Source organism: Rhineura floridana, chromosome 4 (genome assembly GCF_030035675.1).
Source record: "Rhineura floridana isolate rRhiFlo1 chromosome 4, rRhiFlo1.hap2, whole genome shotgun sequence".
Lineage (NCBI taxonomy): Eukaryota > Metazoa > Chordata > Lepidosauria > Squamata > Rhineuridae > Rhineura > Rhineura floridana.
The window spans coordinates 113604124-113629485 of record NC_084483.1 but is presented as its reverse complement, the minus strand read 5'-3'; the positions used below and the strand labels follow the sequence as shown (position 1 = coordinate 113629485).

Genomic DNA, 25362 nt, shown 5'->3' with positions numbered 1-25362 from the left:
AGTCAATTTTTGTGAAGGTTTTTCCTCCAGCCAGGGTGGCATATAGATCTTCAATTCTAGGAATGGGCAGAGCTTGGAAAAGGGTTTTTGTTTTTTTTTAACTACAACTCCCATCAGCCCAATCCAGTGGCCATGCTGGCTGGGGCTGATGGGACTTGTAGTTTAAAAAAGTAACTTTTCCAATGTCTGGGAATGGCGTATGTGTCCAGCTGTGCTACATGGTTCACAGTGACTTTATAGTCTCCACAAATCCTTACAGTACCATCTGGCTTCAATACAGGGACAACTGGAACAACTCACTCAGAGAACTGAACAGGTTCAATAATACCTTTAGCCTATAGTCAATCTAATTCTTGCTCCACTTTGTGACACATAGCATATGGTACTGGGTGGGGCTTTAAAAAGTGGTTTAGCATCTGGATCCACACAATTCCTACCATTTACCCCATTTAGAGTACCCAAGCCATGTCTGAAGAGCTCTTTATGTTTTGAAAGAATTGCTTCTGTCCCAAGTGAGCTAATTTTGTTGATCTGTGCCCAGTTGAGGTTCAGCTGTCTTATCCAGTCCTGGCCCATAAGACTAGGGCCTCTTCCTTTTATCACAACTAAGGGCAATTGAAAGGTCTCTTCTGCATATTTCACTTCTACATTAATACTGCCTCACTGGGACTTCTTTACCAGTGTATGTGCGTATCATCATTTTCAGTGGTCTCAACCGTGACCCCTTATTCTTTGGCTACAAACAGTTATAAGTGGCTTCACTAATTATAGACACATAAGCCCCTGTGTCCACTTCCATGGTTATGCTTTTCCCATTAACAATAACATCCACTTCCAGTGGTTTTTCTTTATAGTCTTTTGTAACAATGTTGTACATAGTATACACTTCATCTGTGCCCTTATCATGCTCCCCTTTACTTGCCATCTGGTGTATCTGCTTCTTGCTACGTTCCTTCTCCTTTGTCTGTGCCCTTTTTCTATGGCACATTTTGGCTAGATGGCCTTGTTTCAACCAAAACCAGCACTCACTACTCCTGTGTTTCCCTCCACAGCAAAACCAGGGAGTTGTAACATGTAAGTGGTTTCTCTCTTCACCTGGACAGTACTTTTTAGCCAGTGTGGCACTGGATAATTTATGCATGGTGGCAGTAAGTGCCTGGGCATCACTTGGACATTGAGAGACCCCCTGTACATCTAAAGCGTGCTGAGCTGCGAATCTCCATGCTTTGTGCAATTTACACGGCTTTTTAAAAATCTAAACTGGATTCTGCCAATAAGCATCTCTGAATCCTCTCATCACTGATGCCACAGACCAGCTGTCAGCATGGCATTCAAGGTGTCTCCAAACCCACAATGCGCTGACAGGTGACACGGTTGTACTACATAAACTGCCACAGACATCCCAGGAGAGTGTGAAAAACTGTTGAACTTAAATTGCTGCACAATTTCAGATGGCTTGGGGTTGTGGTGATTTGAGACAATCTCAATCAAGTCCTCAAAGGATTTGGCACTGGGCTTTTCAGGAGCTACCAAACTCCTAATCAGTCCATATGTCTTTGCTCCACAAACATTCAGCAAAATAGCCCATTTCTTGCTATCATAATTAATATCAATGAAGTGGGACACGGCAAATGAAAACTCTACATCAGCATTTTAGCTTGAGTCACAAACATTGCCTCGGTAACTGTTGAATGATCCCTACAAACTAAGGACTGGTATCTTATCCAGAGCTCAGAGTGAACTATGATTACCACAGGGATCTCCATTCACAACAGGAGCATGTCCACAGGAGGGGAACCAGAATGGTGAAGGGTCTGATGCCAAGTGCTATGAAAAACAGTTGAAAGAGTGAGGCATATTTAGCCTGGAGAAGAGAAAGCAGCTCATAGCGGTCTTTGAATATCTGAAGAACTGTCATGCAAAGGATGGAACACCACTAGACACAGTGAGTAGGAAACTGAATGCAGAGAAGCAAAGTTTGGCTAAACATTAGGAGAAGCTTCCATACAGTCACAGATGTTTGCCAGTGGAATGGACTGCCTTTGGAGATAGTGAGCTGTCCTTTGCTGGAGATATTTAAACGGAAGGTGGATGGCCATCTGGCAGGGATACTGCAATTGCATCCTGCATTGCATATCCTGCACTGAGCAGAGTGTTGGAAGGGACCTTGGAGGCTATTTAATCCAACTCTATGATTCTATCCATGAAAATAGCCATTATGTGCACATTCTTTTGCAAGAACATATTACGCCTTTCATTCAAAACAAATGGGAAGTGAATATATAACAGTCCATTAGATCAGGGCACTGGCCAGTGTGGAGTACATGGTGGTCAGATGTGCTTTGGGCAAAAAGCAAAAGATTTACACACACATTCCTGCACACCAAAGTCCTGACCATTCCCCCTCCCTGTAAGGCTGTTGTTTTTAAAGTTAAAAAAATATGCTAAATCAATTCACATATTTAACCTGTCATTTGGCTTGATCCAAATTTGATTTAGTTTGTCTTTGATACAAAAGATAGATCAGCCACGTAATAGGTTCTTCATTAATTCAGCACATTATATCCTCTCCCTCATCTTTGAATAACTACAACAGTACTATTCTTGTCTTCCAGATATACAGAAGACAATGTGCACAATGGGAGTTTTACTATAAAAAATAGTCCATAGAGCCAGGTTAATATATCCTAATGACAGCATTTTACAGTATTTGCCAACAGTGTCACTGAAGTTCTAGTATACTGGCAGAGTGGCAGATCTGGGAATGTTTTACACATCCAGCACATTAGTGGTGCAGGGTATGCCTTAAAATAGCATGTTTATGCTAAACATAGTGCTGCCATGATGTTTAATAACTGGGAATCTCTATATACACAATCCCACACAATTTCTCAAGACAAGTATATCAATGTATAATGCTACATTATCCCACTGAAAGAGATTGACCCAGATATGCTGTTTTAAAAATAGCTACCTAATTTAAACTGACCAGGCAAACAGAATTTCAGACTTGAAGTTCATTCTTTATTCTTCATTCTCATTCTCACTAAGCACTCTAAGGATCATGACAGCACTATCTAGTGGTACACAAAACCAATAACTCTGTGATTATGGTGTTCGTGACTCCGGAAAAACTCCACAAAGCGTGTGCTTTGCATGTTTCACAACGAGTAGCTTTGTCACCAATTTACTTTCATGATGCCTACAGGAAAACTCTGTTCAAAAGCAAATAGAAGCAATAAATAAATGATGTAGAAATTTGAAACTGAAAATCATGAGTGCCATGTTTTTTAGAAACCTATTTAAGGATAAAATACTTCAAAGCATATGAAAAGTGCCTTCACTCCATCTTTTCAAAAGCACGTCTTTGAGCAGATGTGGAGACGTTCTGTCTCCATTGATAGCAGCAGGTGGCAAAGTGAATAGGGAGATGTCTTGTTTGAGAGTCAATACAAAGCCACACTTCCATTAATTTACTTCAACTCTCAGAAATTGCACTTTCAAAATACCAAATCACCATGAACTGTAGACACATGAAGCCCCTGACAATCTTATTGCTGCTGTTGTTGTTGACGATGATGATGATGATAATAATAATAATAATAATTTTTAAAAATTATATCCCACCCCTCCTCCCAGAAGGAGCTCAGGGCAACAAACAAAAACACAAAACACATCTCGAAAACATCCCCAAAACAAAGCATCTTTAAAAATACAACTTTAAAACATCTTTAAAAAATGCAGGCAGGTTTCTACTTAAAAGGTTTGTTGAAAGAGGAAGGTCTTCAATAGGAGCCGAAAAGACAACAGAGAACCTATACATTAGAAACCTATATAAAAACCTTGAGATATATAAGCCTCACACAAAAATCCATATAATGGGCTTATGGTTGAAGCTCCCATACATGAATTCTATATATGAATTATTTTGGTTTTCATGATCTCTCTCTTATAATTTGTTTTGTTTGTAAGAAAGGGAATGCTTAATGCTAATGAACCTGGCAGGGCCTAGGGCATCTTTGAAGGCAAACCAGCAAAGTTTCCAATGACAAGACAAGTGTGAGAAAGAGAATTTACTGATCTACATGACTTGCCCAAATGCTAAAAAAACTGAAGTTATGTAAGAAACTAAATATACAGTGAAAGTGACTTTTAGACCCCAGATAGACTGCAAGTGTTGGACACAGAATGAAATGTTCTAGGAGAGTTTTTAATGGTTCTCATTAAACTGTTGCAGCCTTCCCCAACCTGGTGTCCTAAGAGGTCTGGGACTACATCTCCCATCAACCCCAGCCAGCGCAGCCAAGGTTCAGGGATGATGGGAGTAGTAATCCAGGAACATCTGGAAGGCATCAGGTTGGGGAAGGCTGCAAGAAATAGGTTTTCAAAATATGTATGTACATATGAAAATCAACATATAGGAAAGAGGAGCCTATCATTATTTATTTATTTATTTATTTATTGAATTTATTAGTTGCCCATCTGGCTGTTGACGTGTGTGCGTTGTTGCGTGAAACAGCATACATTACGTTGGAGTTAAGTTGAGCAAGAAACTTCTTCAGAGCATGTTAAGAGTCTTTATTAAGACATTACGGCCAAAGGCTTAAGAGTAAATACATGTGGAGTTTCTTCAGTCACCCCCCTTCTGGTACATCTCTCTTCAAAGATAAACACAGAAGAGAACCTCTCAGTTCAGAGGCAATACACAGAAGACCAGCCTCACAGTTCAGAGGCAATATTCAGAAGACCAGCCTCACAGTTCAGAGGCAATATTCAGAAGACACAACTTACAGACTCTGTTAGAACTTTCCCAGTTGCTATCTCACATTACCATGACAACCGCTGGCCTTGGATGTCTGCTCACTCTCAGGCCAAGAGATAACAGTTACTTCTCCAAACTTGCAGGCTTTATGGAAAACAACTAGAGACAGTAATGCCCATGGGTCACAGCCCAACACTGGCTGGCTGTCCAGCCACTCTGGGTGACATACAAAATAGGCATACAATACCTAGACATTAAAAATATAAAAACAATGAAGATAAAATCTAGCCAACCTCAAAAGCCTGCCTGAAGAGCCATGTCTTCATGCACCAGGTACAGCAGGAGAAATAGCAAAATTAGATACCATGACAGGGATATGAATAGTTTCTTCCCATGACGCTTTTCAGGTTGCCCTGCACCATAAATCTTAATCTTTAAAACATTCATGAAAATATTTTGGCAAAAATGACAGAAACAAAATAATACGCCACAGAATTAGCACTTAATACTTTTCATGGCACTTTACTGTAGACTCTCTTCTCATCAATATAACTACTCAATCATTCTGAAATGTAACTGAGCAAGTTTCAAAGTAATTCCTAATTATGCCAATCAATAATGTGAAAATTAGATTACATAAATATAAACAGCATGAAAGGGAAGCGTGATTTTTCATTCTTCAGATTTTAGGTATCTGTACCAATAGTTAGATTTAAATCCAGTACAGAATATGCAGAGTCCTATATTTAATAACTGTAAGAGCAAAGAGGAAGGAATATGGTTATTTAAAGAAGGTATCCAGTGGCAATGTGCAAAAACATTTTTTACTTTGTAAAAATTGCTACAAGTAGTTCTACCGTATTCCTAGAGAATATTGTATTGTTGCTATTTATGCCCTGCTGCTTTTGTCAATGGCAAGACTTCCCAAGGCACATTTGAGAATATGAAAATAACTGTATCTGGGCCAACTCTGAAAGAAGTTTCACATTCAGCTGCAGAAAAGGTGAGTATTTAGTTCTGCACAGCAGTGTACTAAAATGTTTCTTTTACTTAAGAGGAAACAATGAAAATGTTTTATGTCTTACGCACTCAGGGCAGGCACCAGGCTTGAGTGGGCCCTCAAGCACCAACACCCTCCGTGCAGCTGGTACAGGCTTAAATAGGCCCAACTGCCCTGCCTCCCGTGTTGTCATGTCAGTGCACCACTGTGCTACATGCACACACCTGTGCACGCACTGACATGGCAAGGCAAGAGGCAGGACAACCAGGCCTATTTAAGTCCACAATAGCTGCAGGGGAGGTTGGGGCTGGGAGGGTGGAGCTCCACTCACCAATCCACACCAGCATCAGGTCATGGGGCATTATTTGCAGCTTGGGGTAAAAGACTGTTTCCCCTGCCACCATCTTTGGGACATCAACCCCTTACCCCAGGGTGCAAATCATGCTCCAAGACCTGAAGCTGGTGCAGATCTCCACCCTCCCAGCCTATAGATTTAGGCAGGGGCCCCTGTGAGCCACAGGAGCCCTTGGGGCTGTGCCTGACCTGGCTGCCCACTGGCACTGGCCTGAATGCATTGTTGGCAATGGGTGCCCATGCATCTGAATGTTTACATTTTCTTACGTGTGCAAGGGATGGGGAACCTGTTGCTCTCCAGATGTTCTTGGCCTACAGTTCCCATCAGTTTCAGCCAGCATTGCTAACAGTGAGGAGGAAAAGGAGCTGTAGTCCATGAATATCTAGAGAGCAAAAGGTTAGCCACTTCCTACAGTAAAAATAAATCTAGAGAAATCTCAAAACCTCATGAACATTGTTTATTGTACAGTTACACTGTATATGTGTACATCTTTAGAAACAGAAGTTTTTCATAAAGCAGGTAAATGTCCCAAGAGACAGTAATTTGGAATTTCGGGATTTTGTGTTTATTTGCATGTGTTTATAGCTTTATGGTTTAAGATTTACATACAGTTTTTAGTGTGTGCCCTCAAAGCTACCCAATCAACATTTATGAATGTTTTGAATGTAACTGAAATTTCACATATTCCTCAGTCTTAGAAAATAATTGTATAAGATCTCTCTATTGTAAATATTGTGATCACCATTACTTTATGTTTACTATGGCCATACAAGTCACATTAATTACAATGGGTTTAAAAAACTGTGCATCTGCTTTAGTGATTTTATTTTGCCCATACAGCTCTCTGCACAATTATCCATGGAAGAAAAATTGAATAAAGTTCTTCAACAAAGGGTCAGGTCAGGTCATTTATTTCAATTAGATGCACTAATGAAATTTCACTAAACTATTAGATACTAGTTAGTCCATATATATGATAAATGGAATTCTTAATTCCTCTTGACATATCCCACAGTTATGCAACCCCGACTTTTGATGTGGCCATTAAAAACCCCCAAGTTCCATTCAATTTGAATCATTTGTCAGCCATTTTATTAATCCTGTATAATTAATTATCCATTAGCTGTGCAGGTCCCTATCACTGCTACTTTTCAAATACAATATAGAAGAGTATGCTTTGATCTAGAATGAAACTGAGCTCTTCATATCTAGATGGTTGACCAGTGAAGCTTGTTAACAACCCCATTTTCTTTATTCAAAGTGACTATGTTGTGTTTTGCATTCTTCACACTAAATTTTCCAGAGAAAGTGGTGTCCCTTTTCAGTTTATCTGAATAGTCTTGAAGTAGAACCTTTATTCCCCTAATATGCTTTTGGAAATACTTTTATGTCTTGCTTAAAACAGACTATATCCATAACCATATCTACTACACACACATCTTTTGAGCTCATTCTATGTCGCTATTCCACTTGCTCATGGGCCACCAGACCCTATCAACTCACCTACTCTACCGTAACAGACTCCTGCTGTAGCCTGTTTGATAGCAAGTGAAGCCCAACAGAATGGAGAACAAAGTTTCCTCTAAATGCATCTACCTATCCCTGAGGCCAATGGAGCCACACTTATAGAATAAAAAAGTCCATATCCTATTCCAAGTAAATATCTATTTGTTCCCCTGGCTGACTTATGAATAGGGCTTTGATATTTTGGGAGGATTTTCATCTGATCTTCAAATCCTTTTGTATTTCTTATATCTATATTTTGTAGTTATTCATATTCCAGAGGTCTTTAGGCATGGAGTAATTTGAACGAACGTAAAACAGCAGTTATCAGGAAGTCTTATTCTTTTTCCCAGGAACATCCCACACTAGGCCATTAATTTTATTTATTTATTGTATTTATATCATGTCCTTCCTCCAAGGAGGTCAGGGCAGATACACAGTACCTGACACAAATATTCTTCTTACACAATCTTCTTTAGCGGTTTTAAAGAAGTTAATATCCATAAATATTATTTGTTAGTCTCCAAGTGGCTTACAACATTTTAACAAACTTAAACATAGAATTCATACAAAACATCTGCAATTCACACATTCACACGCACACACAAATCTTCCCCCATAACAGCCACAGAAAGCTTGGGCAGCATGCTAATAGCAAAACATCATAATCTCAGTCACTCGAAACCCTGGGGGGGGGATTAGTCTTTACCTGGCACTGAGCACACATTAGATACTGTCACCCATGTCAGTGTGTTCAGTACTATATCAGACAAAGTTTGTGAGATATGCTAAGTAAATGAATAGTTCCTTTTACCATTTAGCTTGCTAATTCCTAACTTCAGCAACATTCTCCTTTTACTTACTGTACAGGGGTCAGGTGCATATGTGCCCTCAATCTAAATGTGTATGACAAACATGCATGCCTGATTTAATCACATTGAGATTTTTAGCCTAGAGTCACCATGCACCACAGGAAATACTGTGTTTTCTAAGAGTGAGGATTAGCAACAAGTCAGCACACCAGAGCTTAGCGTTCTCAGATGTACAATTTATTAACCAATCCACCCCCCAAAAAGGACACAGTAAATATATTTGCCATATTGAGAGGGAACTAGTCAGTGTGGTATAGTGGTTAGAGTGTCAACTAGGACCTGGGAGACCAGGGTTTGAATCCCCATTCAGCCATAAAGATGACTGGGAGGCCAGTCACTGCCTCTTAGCCTAACCCACCTCACAGGGTTGTTGTGGGGATTAAATAGGGAAGGGGAGAACCAGGTATGCCACCTTGAGAAAAGGTGGGATATAAATCAATAAACAAACATAACAAACAATTATTTGGTTCAATCTAAAAGAGAACAGGGAATTGGAAAGCCCAGGAGAGATGGAGTAGCATGTCAATGATCGAGGAAGGAAAACTAATGCCAAACAAGGAGTTGAAATGAAGGAAGGCAATAAAAGCCAGATAAATACTTGAGAAGCCAAGCCGAGTTAGAAAAAGGACCTGTCGTTATCAGCCTTCAAGTCGATTATGACTTATTTATTTATTAAAATATTTCTATCCCGCCCTTCTACCCTATAATAGGGCACTCAGGGCGGCTTACAAAAATAAAATCAAACACGTACATAATAAAATTGTGAACAATAAAATCACAAAAACATTAAAATAAATTAAAATACATAAAGAAAAATATTTAAACATATTAAAACCAGGAAACCAGCTAGGGAAGCAGTTGCACATTTAGATGACAAAAGAGTCAAAGGTATGCTAAAGGAGGAAAAGGAAACTGCAGATAAGTTGAATTAATTATTCAATAGAACTTACGTCTGAGTTGACATGGTTAGGACTGCACTGTTAGTTGATTTGTATCTGTTTTGGATGACCTTGCATAAAAGGTTAGATTAATTGTTTTAAGACCTAAAAGTTGCAGCCTTAATGTAGATATTACATGGCGACCCTATGAATCAGTGACCTCCAAGAGCATCTTTTGTGAACCACCCTGTTCCGATCTTGTAAATTCAGGTCTGTGGCTTCCTTTATGGAATCAATCTATCTCTTGTTTGGCCTCCCTCTTTTCTACTCCCTTCTGTTTTTCCCAGCATTATTGTCTTTTCTAGTGAATCATGTCTTCTCATGATGTGTCCAAAGTATGATAACCTCAATTTCATCATTTTAGCTTCTAAGGATAGTTCTGGTTTAATTTGTTCTAACACCCAATTACTGGTCTTTTTCGCAGTCCATGGTATGAGCAAAGCTCTCCTCCAACACCACATTTCAAATGAGCGGATTTTTCTCTTATCCACTTTTTTCCACTGTCCAACTTTATTTTAGAAATCAATATTAAAGCTTAAAGTTTATCTCATTCCTGCTTTGCTAACGTTCATGACAGATGCTATTGGAGGTTGCCCATTCATAGGGTCACTATAAGTTGTAACCAACTTGAAGGCGCATAACAACACTTAAGAGCAGAATATATACAATACAGGCAAGACATAGTTTGGTATGATCAGTATAGAAACATTTTTAAATTTTGTTACTTACAAATAGTGTGTGTTTGGGATGGAGTTTATAGCAAGATTTATAATATGTTATTTTGATTTTGTAGAATATTTTTATTTATAATTCATTTAACTTTGAAATAGAATTATTTCTTTATAGTTTCTGATTGTTACTAAAATCTCAGAATTTCCAGAAGTACATAATGGGGTCTGAGAAAGCCTTCATTTTATCACTTGGGGAAATAATTTATTTTGATGAGGTTTTTGTTGCAGATATGTTAAAGAATATTCATATTTTATATTCTTCTGCTAAATACTGATGATTTTGTTTCCTTGGCAAACAGAGGTGGATGGATCAGTCTCTTTACAGTCTGCATCAGTTTTGCATGTTCTCATTCATAGTCTATTCTGTCCTATTTCCACATTGATCCATGCAAAAATCCATATTTGAATTTGTATTTACCCACATATTTAAATATGTATTTTATCTCAGTGTATGCATTTAAGCATCTTTTATCCTAAAATGCTTTTTTAAAAGTTACACATTTTGGTATGGTTTTTTTTAACTTTGAGTTATACCACAAAATCTGAAGAGCAAAATGCAAAAAACTATTTCCAATCCATGCCTTAGTGCAGGGGTCCGCAACCTGGTACCCATGAGCACCTTGATGCCCCTGAAAGCCTTCATTGGTGCCCCCAGGGGGAACCATAATTCCCAGGCTCCTTGCTTTCATTTTTTAAAAAGTAAGTTTCTAGAAGTTTTAGAACGTGAGACAAAGCATACAGATAACATTCTTCTCAGTTTTTGTGAGAAATCAGCCTGCTCTACAATGTTTTACTTTGCCCCCCCATCCCTGTGGGTGCTCATGTATTTGTAAGAGAGAGAGAGATGCACTTGGGAGAGAGAGGTAGAGATGGACGTATGTTCTCTGTGTGTGAGAGAGGGTGAGAGTATATGTATGTGTGGTCAGAGGATGAGATGCACTTGGGCAGAGAGAGAGAGGGATATGTGAACTCTCTCTCTCTCTTGTGTGTCTGTGTGTGTCACAGAGAGAGAGAGAGAGAGAGAGAGAGAGAGAGAGAGAAGCAGGATGAGCAGGGAGCGAGCAGGACGAGTGGGGGCAGGCAAGCAGGCAGGGGGGCGGCAGGACGAGCGGGGGGCAGCAGGACGAGCAGGGGGGAAATAGAGACTTGGAGTTTGTTTTATGGAGCACAATAAACAAAACAGATGAGAACCAAAAGCAGACTGACTTTGGTGTGTGTGTGAGGGGCTTAACTTCCTTATAATTAGGACTGGTGGATGTGTAAATAGCCATAGGTTCTCTCCAAAGCACTTTCTGAGAATTGTATTAATATGAAGCAGGAAGAGGGATTTTGAATCCAAGAAAATCCAACACTATCACTTTTGACTTCAAAAGAGGAAACTTCCCCAGAATGAGGGGATTGGTAAAAACGAAGCTGAAAGACAACGTCAAGAAGGTCAGATTGCTCCAAAATGCTTAGGAGTTGTTTAAAAACGCAATATTAGAGGAGGCAGTGATGGCCGTCAACTTGGAGGCTTTAAATGAAGCTTAGACAAATTAATGGAAGATAAGGGTATCAAAGGCTATCAGCTACAATGGCCATGCTCTGCCTCCATAGTTGGAGGCACTATGCATCTGAATACTAGTTGCTGGAAACAGCAGGAGGAAAGAGTGTTAAGGTCCTGCTTGCAGGCTTCCCACAGGCATCTGGTTGGCCAACGTGAGAATATATATATTGTTGCGCACCTCCCCAATCTCTGAGCAGTGAGATTTCTGGGGTCCCTGCGCTCCTCCTGGGTTTGGTTTCCTTTGGAAAGAAGGTCAGTGGAGACTGTGGTGTCTTTATGAAATATGGTTTATTTATTTACACACATTCCAACCTGAGCTCAAGATGGAGGGGTTCAAGGCATCAGCAGTCCAATATCCAGCTTTTCCATCTGGGTTGCAGGAGGCACCCCAAATGCCATGGTGCAGAGAGCCAGTCTCTCTGCCTGCCGTCAGTCACCACCCTTTCTCTAGACACAACTAAACACTCAAAGCACAAACTTCTGCTAGTGGCCAGGAGGGGGGGGGGAGGCTCTCCTGAAGAGTTTCAATGACAAAAGGATCTTCCTGGCCCATTCAGCAGTTGCTAGGCAACTGATAGACCCATTATCCTACCTGGCCACCTTATTTGTTTAACAAAGGAGAGACTCATCTGACCAGCAGAGTGAGTTCCTCATTCCCAGGCAAATCAGGGGCTGGAAAGGGGACTCACAGGGATCATCCATTCCAACACCCCCCAAACTCATAACAATATAATGGACTAGATGCTGGCCTGATCCAGCTGGCACTTCTTTTGTTCTTACGTTTTTATTAATAAAATTCTTGGTATGTTCCTCAAACTCCCAGGTCTCTTCAGGGGAAGCCATGATAGCAAAATGAAACCACTACAAGCTTGTATCCTCCCTAACAGTAATAAAATAGGGGGTATCTGTGATAAACTGTTAGTACAAATGCTAAATACATAGATAAACCCAGAGAAGTACCTGTACTTATCCTGACTGAGGAATAGTCCCACAAATATCTGCTGGATACTATTTTCATTTTTTTAACAATGGGTTTGTGGCAGGAAGATGATTTTCATAAGGCTACTCTGTCTGGGCATCGCCCTCCCCCCCTTTATTACACAGAGCTGTATCATTCTTTTCTTTTTTTGGTGCATCTTTAGGGAAGAAAATGGTTTAATGGCAATAGATTAGGAGGATAATAGTGAACTTTTAATGCGGATTAGTCATCTTTTACACTTGCTGTTAACACGTACTAGGTGGTTGGATCGGAACTACTTGCATTGGTTGCCAGTGAGTTTCTGGGCCCAATTCAAGGTGTTGGTTTTAACCAGTAAGGCTTTGCATGGCTTCGGACCCTAGTACCTGAAGGGAATGCCTCTTCCCATATGAGCCTACCTGGACCTTAAGGTTATCTAAAAGGACCTACTCAGAGTGCCCCCTGCTGCTGAAATGTGGAGGATGGCAACAAGAGAAGGAGCCTTTTTAGTGATGGCCCCTCCTGCCTGTGAGGGAAGCTCACCTGGCACTCACTTTACAGTTTTTTCAATGCTGCCAAATGAAGATCCCCCTTCCCAAGTCTTTTTAGCACTGTTAAGAGGATTGAACATTGTATAGTTAAATATTTTTCTCACAGCTTGAAAAGGAGTTTTGCTATTGGGTATTTGATTGTGATGATTTGTTCATGTATTTTTTAAAAATCATAGTGTGAAATTGTTTTATTTTTAGTCCTAAGTCACCTAGCGGCTCTTGTGCAGGTGATGCACAAATTCTATAAGAAATATTATTTATTATTATTTTTAGAGGGGTTAGTCTCTTGTAGCAAAAACTATCTTAGATGAACAAATTTATTATAGCATACACACACACACATACATATTGTTATCCTGAGTTGCAGGTATATATTAGACTGTATATAGTGAAGTCAGAAGGGAATAAAAATCCAGAAAAGTACAGAAGGTGGTAACTGCATTAACAGTGGTTACTGACAAAATAAGCTGATTTAATAAAAAAAACCCACCAGATAAATTCCTGTAAGCAAGAGTGAGTGTATTCTGACCCCCTCCCATTCACACCTCCATGTAGTTGCTACATGTATGTCAGGTGTACAGTTATCTAATGGGAGGAAATTACTTAATACTGTTAGTCTCTGGTCTGCAACAATAGTAGTCCCATTTAATTCAATGGGACTTGCTTCTGTGTACATGGCACCTCTTGTAAAAGAGAAGTGCTGGGATCCCTTCCCCCCCCCGATAATGTCATCACAACTAAGCCTATAGGTGGGGGTACTGCTTGTGGTTGGGGGGTGAGGAGGTGTGAAAAAGAAAGCACTCTGCACATGTTCAAAGGCATGGTTCCAGAGCTGAGGCATGAGCTGTTTGAAGGCTTCCCCCCACTCCTGCTGAGTAGGGTTATTCATTTACACCCTCATTGGTTGCGGAGGAAGAACAACTGAAAGCATGGATGGTGTCGCTCCATTTAAATGCCTTTAACTGGCTGGTTGAGGGCGGCGGCTCCATGTGTGTGTGTGTGCCCAAGACAGACAATAATGCACACTGGCAGCATGCTCTTTTCCTGGGGCAGCAGAGGCACACGGGGCGCATCCCCATCAGGTTATTCTGCCTGACCGGGAAGTGGGAGAAGGGAGGTGTGGCAGTGGATGGGAAGTCAATCTGAACGTATGCACACACACATTCATACACACTATATATATAAACTAGCACACATCACAACAGCTGAGGCAACAAGCATGACAGTACCGTGCCCAGTGCCTCTCTTCGCCTCAGCCATTTCCCCCCCCAGCCGTGTTAGTTGAAATGGGTGGAGCTAGTTGCGTGCTCGCACCTAAGGTGACAGCTGAGAGGGGGAGGAAAAGGAGGTGGTGGTGCTGATGAAGAGGCTTTGGGGTGCACAAAGGGGGTGGCAGCAGGATGAGCAGGGGGAGGGGCGGCAGAACAAGTGGGGAGACGGCAGGGCAAGCGGGGGGTGGCAGGGTGAGTGTCCCAGAAAGGGTAACAAACACACACACACACACACACATCATCATCACTCATCTCCACAGCTCCTCACCTCCATTCTGCTGCTGCTGCCTTATCCTCCTTCATCCTTGCCCTCCTGCAGAGGAGACTCTCCACTTCATCCCTCATCCCTCCTAACACAAAGCATGAGGGAAGAGCTACACTGTGCAGAAGCCCAGTTTGAGGCACATGTCTTTTGTCCACCAATCACAGCAACAGAAGACTTCCCCTGCTTCCCCCCCAAGTAATGTTCAAAAGTAATGCCGGAAACATTACAGTTGCAGCTGAAAAGTAATGAAACTACCACTCGTTCTGTTACAAGCAAAATGTAACGAAGTTACCCACTCGTTATGCAAAAAAGTAATAAATTACAAATAACTCGTTATTTGTAACAAGTTTCTTCCAAGCTGTGCCTGGTCGCAAGCTGTATAGGGCTTTGTATACAAAAACTACAACCTTGAACTTCGCCAGGTAGCAAATGGGAAGCCAGTGCAATTCTTTCAGCAGCAGGGTGACATGTTGGCGATAACCTGCCCCAGTGAGCAGTCTTGCCATCACATTTTGCACCAGCTGCAGCTTCTAGACCAACCTCAAGGGCAGCCCCACATAGAGCGCATTACAGTAATCCAGCCTGGAGATTACCAGTGTGTGGACGACAGTGGTCAGGCTATCCTGGTCCACAAACTGCTGCATCTGTCTTACCAGCTGAAGCTAGTAAAAGGCACTCCTAGCCACTGAGGTCACCTGGGCCTCTAGTGACAAAGATGGATCCAGGAGCACCCCCAGACTACAGACCTGCTCTTTTAGAGGGATTACAACCCTATCCAAAGCAGGCAACTGACCAATTATCCAAACTCGGGAACCACCAACCCACAGTACCTCCGTCTCGCCAAGATTCAGACTCAGTTTATTCAGCGGCGTCACTAGCGGGAGTGTGGGGGGGTGCGGACCTCCGGCGTGCACCCTCCCAGGGGCATGGACAGGGGTAGTTGGTCGTGCGCATGCACTCACCACACACTCTAGGCTGACGGTGGAAGGCCCGTCTAGGCTTCACCACCAGTGAGTGGGCGCCTGCTTTCGGCGTGCACCGGACCGGGTGCTGGGGGGCCCTTGACGAGCCCCCAAATCTTGTGCTGAGCATGCACGTGCACACGAGGCCAGCCACCCCCATCCATGCCCCTGGGAGGGCACGCACCGGAGGGGCACCCAGCCGGAGAAGCAGGCCTGGGAACGCCGGCGCGTCTCCCTCGCCCCACCGACGCTGCTCCCGGTCTCGCCCGCCTGCCTGTGTGCCTCCGAGGAGGAGTTGGCTGCTCCGACCAACCCGGAGCACTTCTCGGCTCCTTTGCTGGGCAACGGCGCGGGGCAGGGCGGCTCTGGGTGTCACCCCCCTCATGGTGTCACCCGGGTGCGATCCGCACCCCCCGCACCCCGGTAGTGATGCCCCTGAGTTTATTGGCCCTCATCCAGTCTACCACCAAGTCCAGGCAACAGTTCAGGGCTTGTACGGCCTCTCCCAATTCAGATGTTACAGAGAAATAGAGCTGGGTATCATTGGCATACTGCTGACACCTCACCCCAAAGCTCCTGTTGACCGCTCCCAAGGGCTTCATATAGATGTTAAACAGCATGGGGGACAAGAGGTACCCTGTGGCACCCCACAGTACAACTGCCAGGGCGCCGAAAGATAATCACCTAATGCTATTCTCTGAGAGCAACCCTGGAGATAGGATCGGAACCACTGTAAAACAGTGCCTCCAATACCCATCTCACCAAGTCAGCCCAGAAGGATACCATGGTCAATGGTATCAAAAGCCTCTGAGAGATCAAGTAAGAGTAACAAGGTCGCACTCCCCCTGTCCTTCTCCTAATAAAGGTCATCCATCAGGGCGACCAAGGCCAATTCAATCCCATAACCAGGCCTGAACCCAGACTGGAATACGTCAAGGGAATCTGTTTCATCCAAGAATACTTGCAATTGCTGCGCCACAACCCTCTCAATCACCTTCCCTAAGAAGGGGGTATTTGTTGTGACCGGTTGGTAATTGTCGCAGACCAATGGGTCTTGTTAACTTGTTGCCCTGATGTGGTACTTTTAATTGTATTTATTTATTTAAAATATTTCTAGGCTGCTTTTAAAAGTACAATAACCCTCCCAAGGAGCTTACAAAAACAACAACATAGAACACATATTATAGAGTTAGGGAGGCAGGTGTGAGACAAAGTTAGAAAGGGAAATGAGGTCAAATCAGCAACTGTTACTTATTCCAAAGTGAAAGGGATAGAAAGGAACTTTTCCTCAGAGGTCTACTGTGAACCAGGAGCTCTTTTACCAGACTAGAGATGGAGAACTGGCCTTGTGTGCGTTACACTTCATGAATTACAATGGGTTAAGACACTTTGCTCTTGAATAGCAAGATGCAGCCTGTTGTCAAGAACATCTATGGAAAGGGTTGTGATGACGGAATGAGGATAGGCAGTGCTTGTGTAGGTCACCTTCCCACAGTTTATGAAACTTATTTTTTAAAAAAATCTGGTTTTGCTTGAATGCTCCAAGACTGCCCGAAACCACAAGTATAATGGTAAAAATAGGAAGGGAACAATCTTCCTTGCTATTCAGTGAACAAACCTTCTCTAACTAAAATGAATGTATTGTATGGGTGTTTTCCCCAATTAGAGAAGAAAGCTGAAAAGAAAGGGGATGACACTGGTGAGGTTTGTTTTTCTCACTGCGAGTGATGAGTGTAAAAGGATGCAGAACGAGTGCAAGAGAATAATGTGTGCATCATAATGGATGGGGACCTATTTAGTAGGTAGAAACACACTCACTGTTCTGCTGGTTCCAGTGTGTCTCAACCTCTCTCTTCTGAGGATGGGGCACACAACACTAGTCAAACCCCGCCCCTTTTCACTGTAAAATCTGGTGAGAGACTCTCGAATGTTTTTTTTAAAATTCAGCTTCAAAGAGATTTCACAACTGATCAGCAGAACAACCTGTTCCCCCTCCAGGTGTGGCTAATGGAAATGCTTCGCTCTGGTGACTAGTGTGTTTACAACCATTGTATTGTTCTTCCAGAGCATTTCCTAGCCAATACGGGGGGCTCAATTACATTAGGAACAGAAAAGGTTCCTGAGGTCCTATATCTGATGAGCAGAGGGTGGGAACCACTTCTGCAGTTCATGCTCATAAAGTACAGCTAGTGACCACTTGCTGCTGTTTTGCCCTTTGTGACAAGTCCTGTGGTAGCTCACTTTTCCAGGTGAAATGAAGACCTTTGAAATGCAGCTACTGAGGGAAGCCAATGAAAATGGAGTGTGTGTGTGCATTCTGGGGATCACTTTAATTATTTTATTGTAATGTAAGTATATCCTTTTTCATTATGTAATATCCTAGCAGAAGACATCTGACTTATTTTCCAACTACCTTTCAATGAATTCCTTCTATATCTCATTGAATTACTGATATGAATACTGCTCTTAATTCCACATTATTCTGTATTATTTATATACAAGGTGAATTTCTGTATTCTATACTGGAATAATTCCTTATACACAGAAATGCAGCATTTTGTTTGCTTTTTAACAGGTGAACACAAATGTCTTTATTCAGTTACTGTATCTAGAAAGCACCACAATATAATGTAGGAATGGGAAGGAACTCTTCTCAATCATCCCAGAGTGCAGGACATGGAATAATGGGCTCAAGTTTCAGGAAGCCAGATTTCGGCTGAACATCAGGTAAAACTTCCTAACTGTTAGAGTGGTATGACAAAGGAATCAATTACCTAGAGAGGTGGTGGGCTCTCCAACACTGGAGGCATTCAAGAAGCAACTGGACAGCTGTTGGGTATGCTTTAACTTGGATTCCTGCACTGAGCAGGGGGTTGGATTTGATGACCTTATTGGTGCTTCCAACTACTATTCTATGATTCTAGTGGGGGTGAGAGTGGGTAAAAACAGATTTGGCTTATACAAAAATGTTATGGAAAAGGAAAGTAAACCAAAGTAAACCAACCAGGTATTCAGATTTAGGCTTGCAACATTACTTGTAGAAGACATGTTAACACCATGTCTTAAGGTGTATCTCAGTGTATCCAAGAAATGATAAAATGTATATTTTAGAGAGGAAACCAATGTGCAAACTGCACTTTCACTGATCTTAAATCACAGGTCTATGCAGCTATAGCCCAATGCACCCGTATCTCAAAGTACTTAGCATGTACATGCAGTGAGACATCCCTGACCCTCGCTCTCAAGGTACAAAGGCAGCCTTGAGCCAATCTCATGTTAAGGTTTAAATGCAGTCTTAATACATTGCATAGCATCTAAAAACTGGAGGCCCAATCTTCAGTTTGTAAATGTACACACACACAAAAAATGATCCTACTTCCCATCACATATACACTCTATACACATTGCAATATTTGTGAACATGTGTCTTTCAAAAGGAGCATGAAGGACAGGCCCTGATGTTATTACATTACCACCAGTGAGCTCAACTGGTCTCCTGCCTTCCTTAAAGTCCTGCATATACTTCAGGTGAGCACAGGTAAAAGTTGTATGCAAGACATGATGCAGCAACAGAGAACTAGTGAGGTGTAGTGGTTAGAGAGTTAGACTACCACTTGGGAGACCTGGGTTCAAATCCTCACTCAGCCTTGGAGCTCACTGGGTGACCATGGCCCAGTAACTGTCTCTCACCCTAACCTACCACACAGGGTTGTTGTGAGGGTAAAATCAGGAGGGGGAGTATACCATCTTGAACTCCTTGGAGGAAGGTGGGATGTATATATAATGAATTATATAATTGATTTCAACAAGGCAGCTACAAGTAACTTTCTTCTACTTACACCTATGTCCCAGGCACAGTGTATCCACCCTACTCCTCCTCTAACTTCACTTTGCCCTTCTATACACTCAGACCCTCTGCCATCTTCCTGTGGTTCCCAAATAGAAGTGCTGCAGGCAACAGGAAGGAACAGTCCTCTCAAACTGCAACTGTAACACTAAATCTTTACTACAATGAGCATACGTTTTCAGAGGCTCATTAACATACATGTTCTACATACATGCAGCCAAGTAGAGGTATATTCACACAGATAAAAATTATCCCATTTACAGGTGTAGTGGTTAAGGTGTTGGACTACGACCTGGGAGACCAGGATTCGAATCCCCACATAGCCATGAAGCTGACTGGGTGACCTTGGGCCAGTCACTACCTCTCAGTCTCATGAAAACCCTATTCATAGGGTCACCATAAGTCGGAATCGACTTGAAGGCAGCACATTTACATTTTGAAGAAGATAGCATCCACATTTACTACACTGGGTTTACTACACTCTCATTTACTACACTGGGTTAGGGTCAATGTAGACATGGACTCAATAAATAGCTTTTGCAAACCCTGTCGACACCATACCCCGCATTAACGTACGCAATGGGTCCAGAGTGAGTACGTAAACCGAAAATGTACTTAAAGTGAAGCATTACCTTTTTTCACTTATCGATGCATATACTGCACTGCAATCGTTATATACAGGCATAATTGATGTAAATAATGCATTTATAACAAAATAAACACAGTATGCCTTATTTTAAGAAAAAGTTTGTAGTTGGAAACTGATCGGGCGGTGGCGTCATGCCGTTAAGTGTCCGTTCTTGCGAAGCGAGTGTACGTAAATGGGAATGGTGCTACTGTAAATATGTCCATACTCACAAGTGTCCGTAAAGTGAAGGTCCATATAGCGGGGTATTCATGTATCTGCAATGTAAAGAGATACTGTCCTAGCTTCCTTACAGGGATGTTGTAAGTTATACTGAGATAGAATATGTGAAGCACTCAAGTGCTGTAAAGACATGAAATGGCCATATCAACACTAAGAATTCTTTTCAATTACTAGAAATAATAAAGCCAATGTAAAGTACTGTATACGTTGATGGAAGTAACCAGGCACATTTAGCTGATCTATGTTCAGCACATGGAACTGTTATATCCCTGTGTGCCACATTTAAGCTAAGTATTTCTGGCTTTATTCACCAGAGTGAGCATAATTGAAAATCTTGCGTAAGTGGAGTAAGGCTTGTCTAAAAGTGTTAGTTCATTGCTCCCCATACAAAACTGTAAGGATTATTAAATGAACTAAACCCACAATATTTCTCTAATTTTTCTGAATACTGTATTGTACATCATTGTGCTTCATCATTATCATACAGAAGGAAATCAGTGAAAGAGACATTCATTTGAAACATACAAACCTGAAATTGCAAGTATCTTTATATTCTCTAACCAAAACAGCAAGATGTCATCAAGGAAGCAGGCAGTTTGTCTCTACAGTGACAGTTTCCGAGACCACAATAGAAAATTTTGTTTCAATAAAAGGGCTGCAATAAACCTTCAGGAACAGTTTACTTCTTGTGGCTTTATGTTAAACTTATTTTAAAAATAAAATAAAAATCAGTGTTACACCAGGTAACAGACCATTTGTTTCAGAAGGCAATTTATTTGCAGAGAACATTCACATACTGTCTTTGCCAATTCATATTCGACTTCCAGTCCATTGAATGTGGTTTGTTGTTGCTGCTGCTGTCAGAAGCTACTGACAAAACCAATCTACCCAATACTGTCAGGAGACAAGCAAATACTTTGTTCCTTGACCACTATATCTTTTAATGTCGTTATACACTGTACTGTATTTCCCCTAGACTGATATAGTTTGCATTCTCATAAAACTACTCTGGTTAATTTTAAAGTATTTTCTTCAACACCTTTTTAAATTAAGCACTTAGGTTGTGTGTGCGCATGTCACTATTATTTTGTATTAAATTCTGACACACATTTAACAATCAGCATGGCTCTTACTTGATACCTTCTCATTTCATCTACAACTTTCATGATGTGAAATGGCCAGCTTCATCAATAGCACACCTCCATTTGATGTATCTTATAAGCTGACATCATGATTTTTCTCCTACAAGTTTATATTTCCAGATGCATTCATTTATCCATTTGCATTTAGAACTGTTTCTGCTGGAGCTGGCCAGTCATTATCCACTGTGCTGTCCATGATGACTGTGAAATATCTTTCTGTGAGCTAAAAGCCCATCTAAGAGAAGCTTATACTATTATTGCATTACAGTTACCAGATTACAGATACCAATTTCACCTGTCATCCACATAAACAATTCTGCAGAGAAAATAAATTAGTCTGAAGTTTCCACACAATGCAATTCTGATTCTGTTGTCTACTTCTTTTGCAAAAGCATGATTTTCAAAAAGGCTAAGAATTCAAGGCAATTACAGAACTCAGTGGAAAACTTGCAGGCGCTTAGAGTTTCTTTTAAAAATAATTAAAGCAGGTATTGACTATTACTAGTCCCAATGTCTCCTCTGAGACATTTAACATTGACCTCTTTTCTCACAAAAGATGGATTATAGCACTTTGGCTATGCACACTTCCTTGGGAATAAAGTCCACAGAATTTACTACCACTTCTGAATGAGCATGCATAAAATGGGACTGGGCTGCAAGCTTCAGGAGCAACTGAAAAGCTATAGCATGCAACTTTGTATTTTGTATTGATATTTTCAGAGGAGTCCTTCAAACACCCAAAGAAATGTGTCCCGCAACATCATTTTTCTTGATTTCATGTATTAGTTTCACACCTCAAAAAATGTTTAGATCTTACACCCTTAGAGTGTCATGGAACTGAGAAATTTCTTCTTACAGGATTCTAACAGACATATTCCCCTCCACCAAGAACAAAATGGAAATAATAAGAAACATGGCACTCCATTAACTGTCACCTCAGTTTACAAGAATTCCATGAAGCATTAAAGCAAAAAGTCACCTAACCAGTACAATAAGACTTACTATCTATCTGTACATACTGAACTCTAAGGAGAAAAAGAACTATACTGAAAAATGAATCATCTCAAGTTATGTCACCAAACTTGGCTCCCCCTGGAAGAAATATTCTAGCCTGTCTTTAAAACCAAAAAACACCAAACTCCTTCTCATCATAATGCCCACAGAATTTTCAGCACGTCAGGTACAAGGACAAGAGAAATCTCACTTTCAAACTCCAGACAAACGTCCAGCAAGGAAGCTCAAGTCAGCGACTAAGCAGAAAAAGTTCTAGTTAACTCTTTGCAAAACGTTTCCTAGGCCATATGCGGTATTAGGGTGAGGAAGGCACACCAGCACTGCCCTTACCTTGTTGGAGTATGGGGGCTTGCTGAGGTTGATCCCATCACGGATGAGTTTATCCCTAATCATGATTTTCAATTTGAGTTTGGGATAGGTAATCAGGTCCTGGCTGTGGGCCCCCACTTTCCGAGGGATTCTCTTCTTGTTCCCCTGATGCTTAGGAGGAGGCTCCTTCCAAGTCTTAGTCTCGTATTGCTCCACCAGGTGGCTGGTATAGATCTCCGGCAAAGGCAAGCCCGGCTGTGGCGACTGAGGTTCCAAGGTGAAGTAGAGCCCGGCTGTGGTCTCGTCTTCCTCCCTCAGCCTCTGCACGGCTTCGTGGAGCAGGCGCCTGTGTTGTGGCATCGACACCCCGATTGCGTCCAGGTCCGGGTCCCCTATTTGCTTGCACACTTCCAGGTCGTCATAGCCATTATCCACAAAAGACTCGGCGTACTGAGAGAGCTTCAGGGTCTTCAGCCACTCGTAGACTATGTTGGCGCACATGATGGAGGGAAGGAGGGAAGGAGGGAAGGCTGAATTAGGAACAAACTGCAACTTTGGACGGCCCAAGCAGCTCCTCTGGCGGAAAAAGAAATCCCCAAGAACAAAATCCAGATGCAACAGACATCAGTGGAGAGGAACGCCGAAACTCACGGTCAACAAAACGCCATACCCGGGGGAGAAACGAGCAATTAAATCCTAAACAGCAGTAGCAGCAGCAGCAGCAAATCTCAGGCGACTCGCCTGCTAAGCCAGCCTTGTGGTTTAAGTCCCTCTTCAGTCATCCACCCCGGAAGCCTCTGGCTCTCAGGAGGGCTTGCTTGAGCGGCCGTCCATCTCCCAGAGCTCCTTGCATGGTCCCATATCCATAGCACACTCAGGCGACTGCTTCTCGTTGCCAGTCTCTCGCCGTCCCCGCTCTCCCGTTGCTCTCTCGGCTGTTGGTTTCCTTTTCCCCTCCTGTGGCTTTTATCGCTTTGGCACCTTCATTCCCCTCTTCGGGCTCACCTGCCTTCGCCCCTCAGTCTGGCCTGAGCGACGCCGTTTACTGGCTGCTGGGGCTGTGCGCGCGAGCCTGGATTTTAATCTCGCCCCATGTGAAGGTGGGGAGGGAGGACCTGAACACGCTCTCCAGGCGCTCGCCTGTGCATGCAACAGCCTCGTCGCTTGTTGTCCCTTCTCGTCAGCCTGTGCAAAAAGACAAAAGCGATGGCTTCAAGCCCTCTCCTCGTCCTCAGGTCCAACCAACCCACCCGCCACGCTTTCCCAAAGCCTTCTTCGACGAGTTACTTGTCTTCCCTCATGGCAAGAAGGCGGCGAGCAACTGACATTAGCGATACCCCACCACGCAAAACCCAGAAAGCTTCCCAGCTTCCCGCTTTTCCTGAGTTTAATAATCTCACCTGGCGCGAGGGGAAGGGAGAAAGCGTTTTCCTCAGCGGCCAAATCTCATTCTACATAAGTATTTGAAAAGTGTGCTTACGGCTGCCACTGAACGAGCAGCCAGTCAGCACAGTAGCTATTGCTGGTGAGGAGAGGCGAGCAAACACGAAAGAGCTGCTTCTCTGCCCTTTCCATGCCCTATTGCAGAAGCGGGAAAGAGGAGCGGGAGGGAACTCCCCCCGCGCAGCGCTTTCCCCTCTGATTCTGCTGGAAGGAGGGAAGCAGGCAGCGGTTGCTTCTAATTCCCCTCACCGGCTCACCTGCTCGGAGGATTGGTCCCACGGGGCTGCCTAGAGAGCAGTCACCTCTGCCCACTCTCTTCAGGTGGCGCACTACAGATGGCTACCACAGACAGAAGCCCGGCCCAAGATAAATTGCTGTCTGAGGCAGAAGGCAATAGAGTGACAGCTGAATCTTACTTCGACATTGAAGCCGCGTTTTCTACCACACCGGAGGACAGCGGAGGGAGTGGGGTTACAGGACAAACTATGCACTGTACAGAGCTTTGTCTTCCGACACACACCACAGCACCTGCCGCGTCACTCGCCTGGTAGTAAGGTACCCGTGAGGGAACTGGGCTGACTTACACCCCGTCCTGTGAGAGAAGAGGAGTGAACAAGCAGAGGCGATAGCTGCTGATCCAAGACTCCCAATGACTCAGCTGGGCCGAATCCTTCACACTGCACGGCTCAAAGAGAAGGCGTGTGTAAGCAAGGACAGAAGGTGGGAACTATTCTTTGCCCAAAGCTTTACAACAAATCAGACCATTGGTTCGTCCAGTTCAGTGCTGTCTACAATGACCGGCATCAACTCTCCATGGTTTGAGGCAGAAATCTTTCCCAGCGCTATCTGGGGACACCTGGAATTGAACCTTGGGCCTTTTGCATGTAAAGTCTATGCTCTACCCGCTGAGCTACAGCCCTTCCCCACCCTTCGCTGACAGAAAAAGGAAAGGCCGAGCGATCAGTCACCCTCTCTCACTGCCTCGGCCTAACTGGGCTTGTCGCCACAGTGTGCCTCCAGATGTT

The 25362-nt window shown here is 42.7% G+C and overlaps 1 protein-coding gene across 1 annotated transcript; it reads right to left on the bottom strand.

Moving 5' to 3' along the window:
* Window positions 1-20449: 20449 nt before the first annotated feature.
* On the bottom strand, window positions 20450-24326 carry SAMD5 (sterile alpha motif domain containing 5). The gene is made up of 4 exons (XM_061624080.1): window positions 24295-24326; window positions 22916-24079; window positions 20959-21031; window positions 20450-20464 (listed from the first exon to the last, which is right to left on the bottom strand). Exons 2-4 carry the CDS (start codon window positions 23393-23395, stop codon window positions 20457-20459), a joined length of 561 nt encoding a protein of 186 aa, XP_061480064.1. The 5' UTR covers window positions 23396-24079; window positions 24295-24326; the 3' UTR covers window positions 20450-20456.
* Window positions 24327-25362: the final 1036 nt, after the last annotated feature.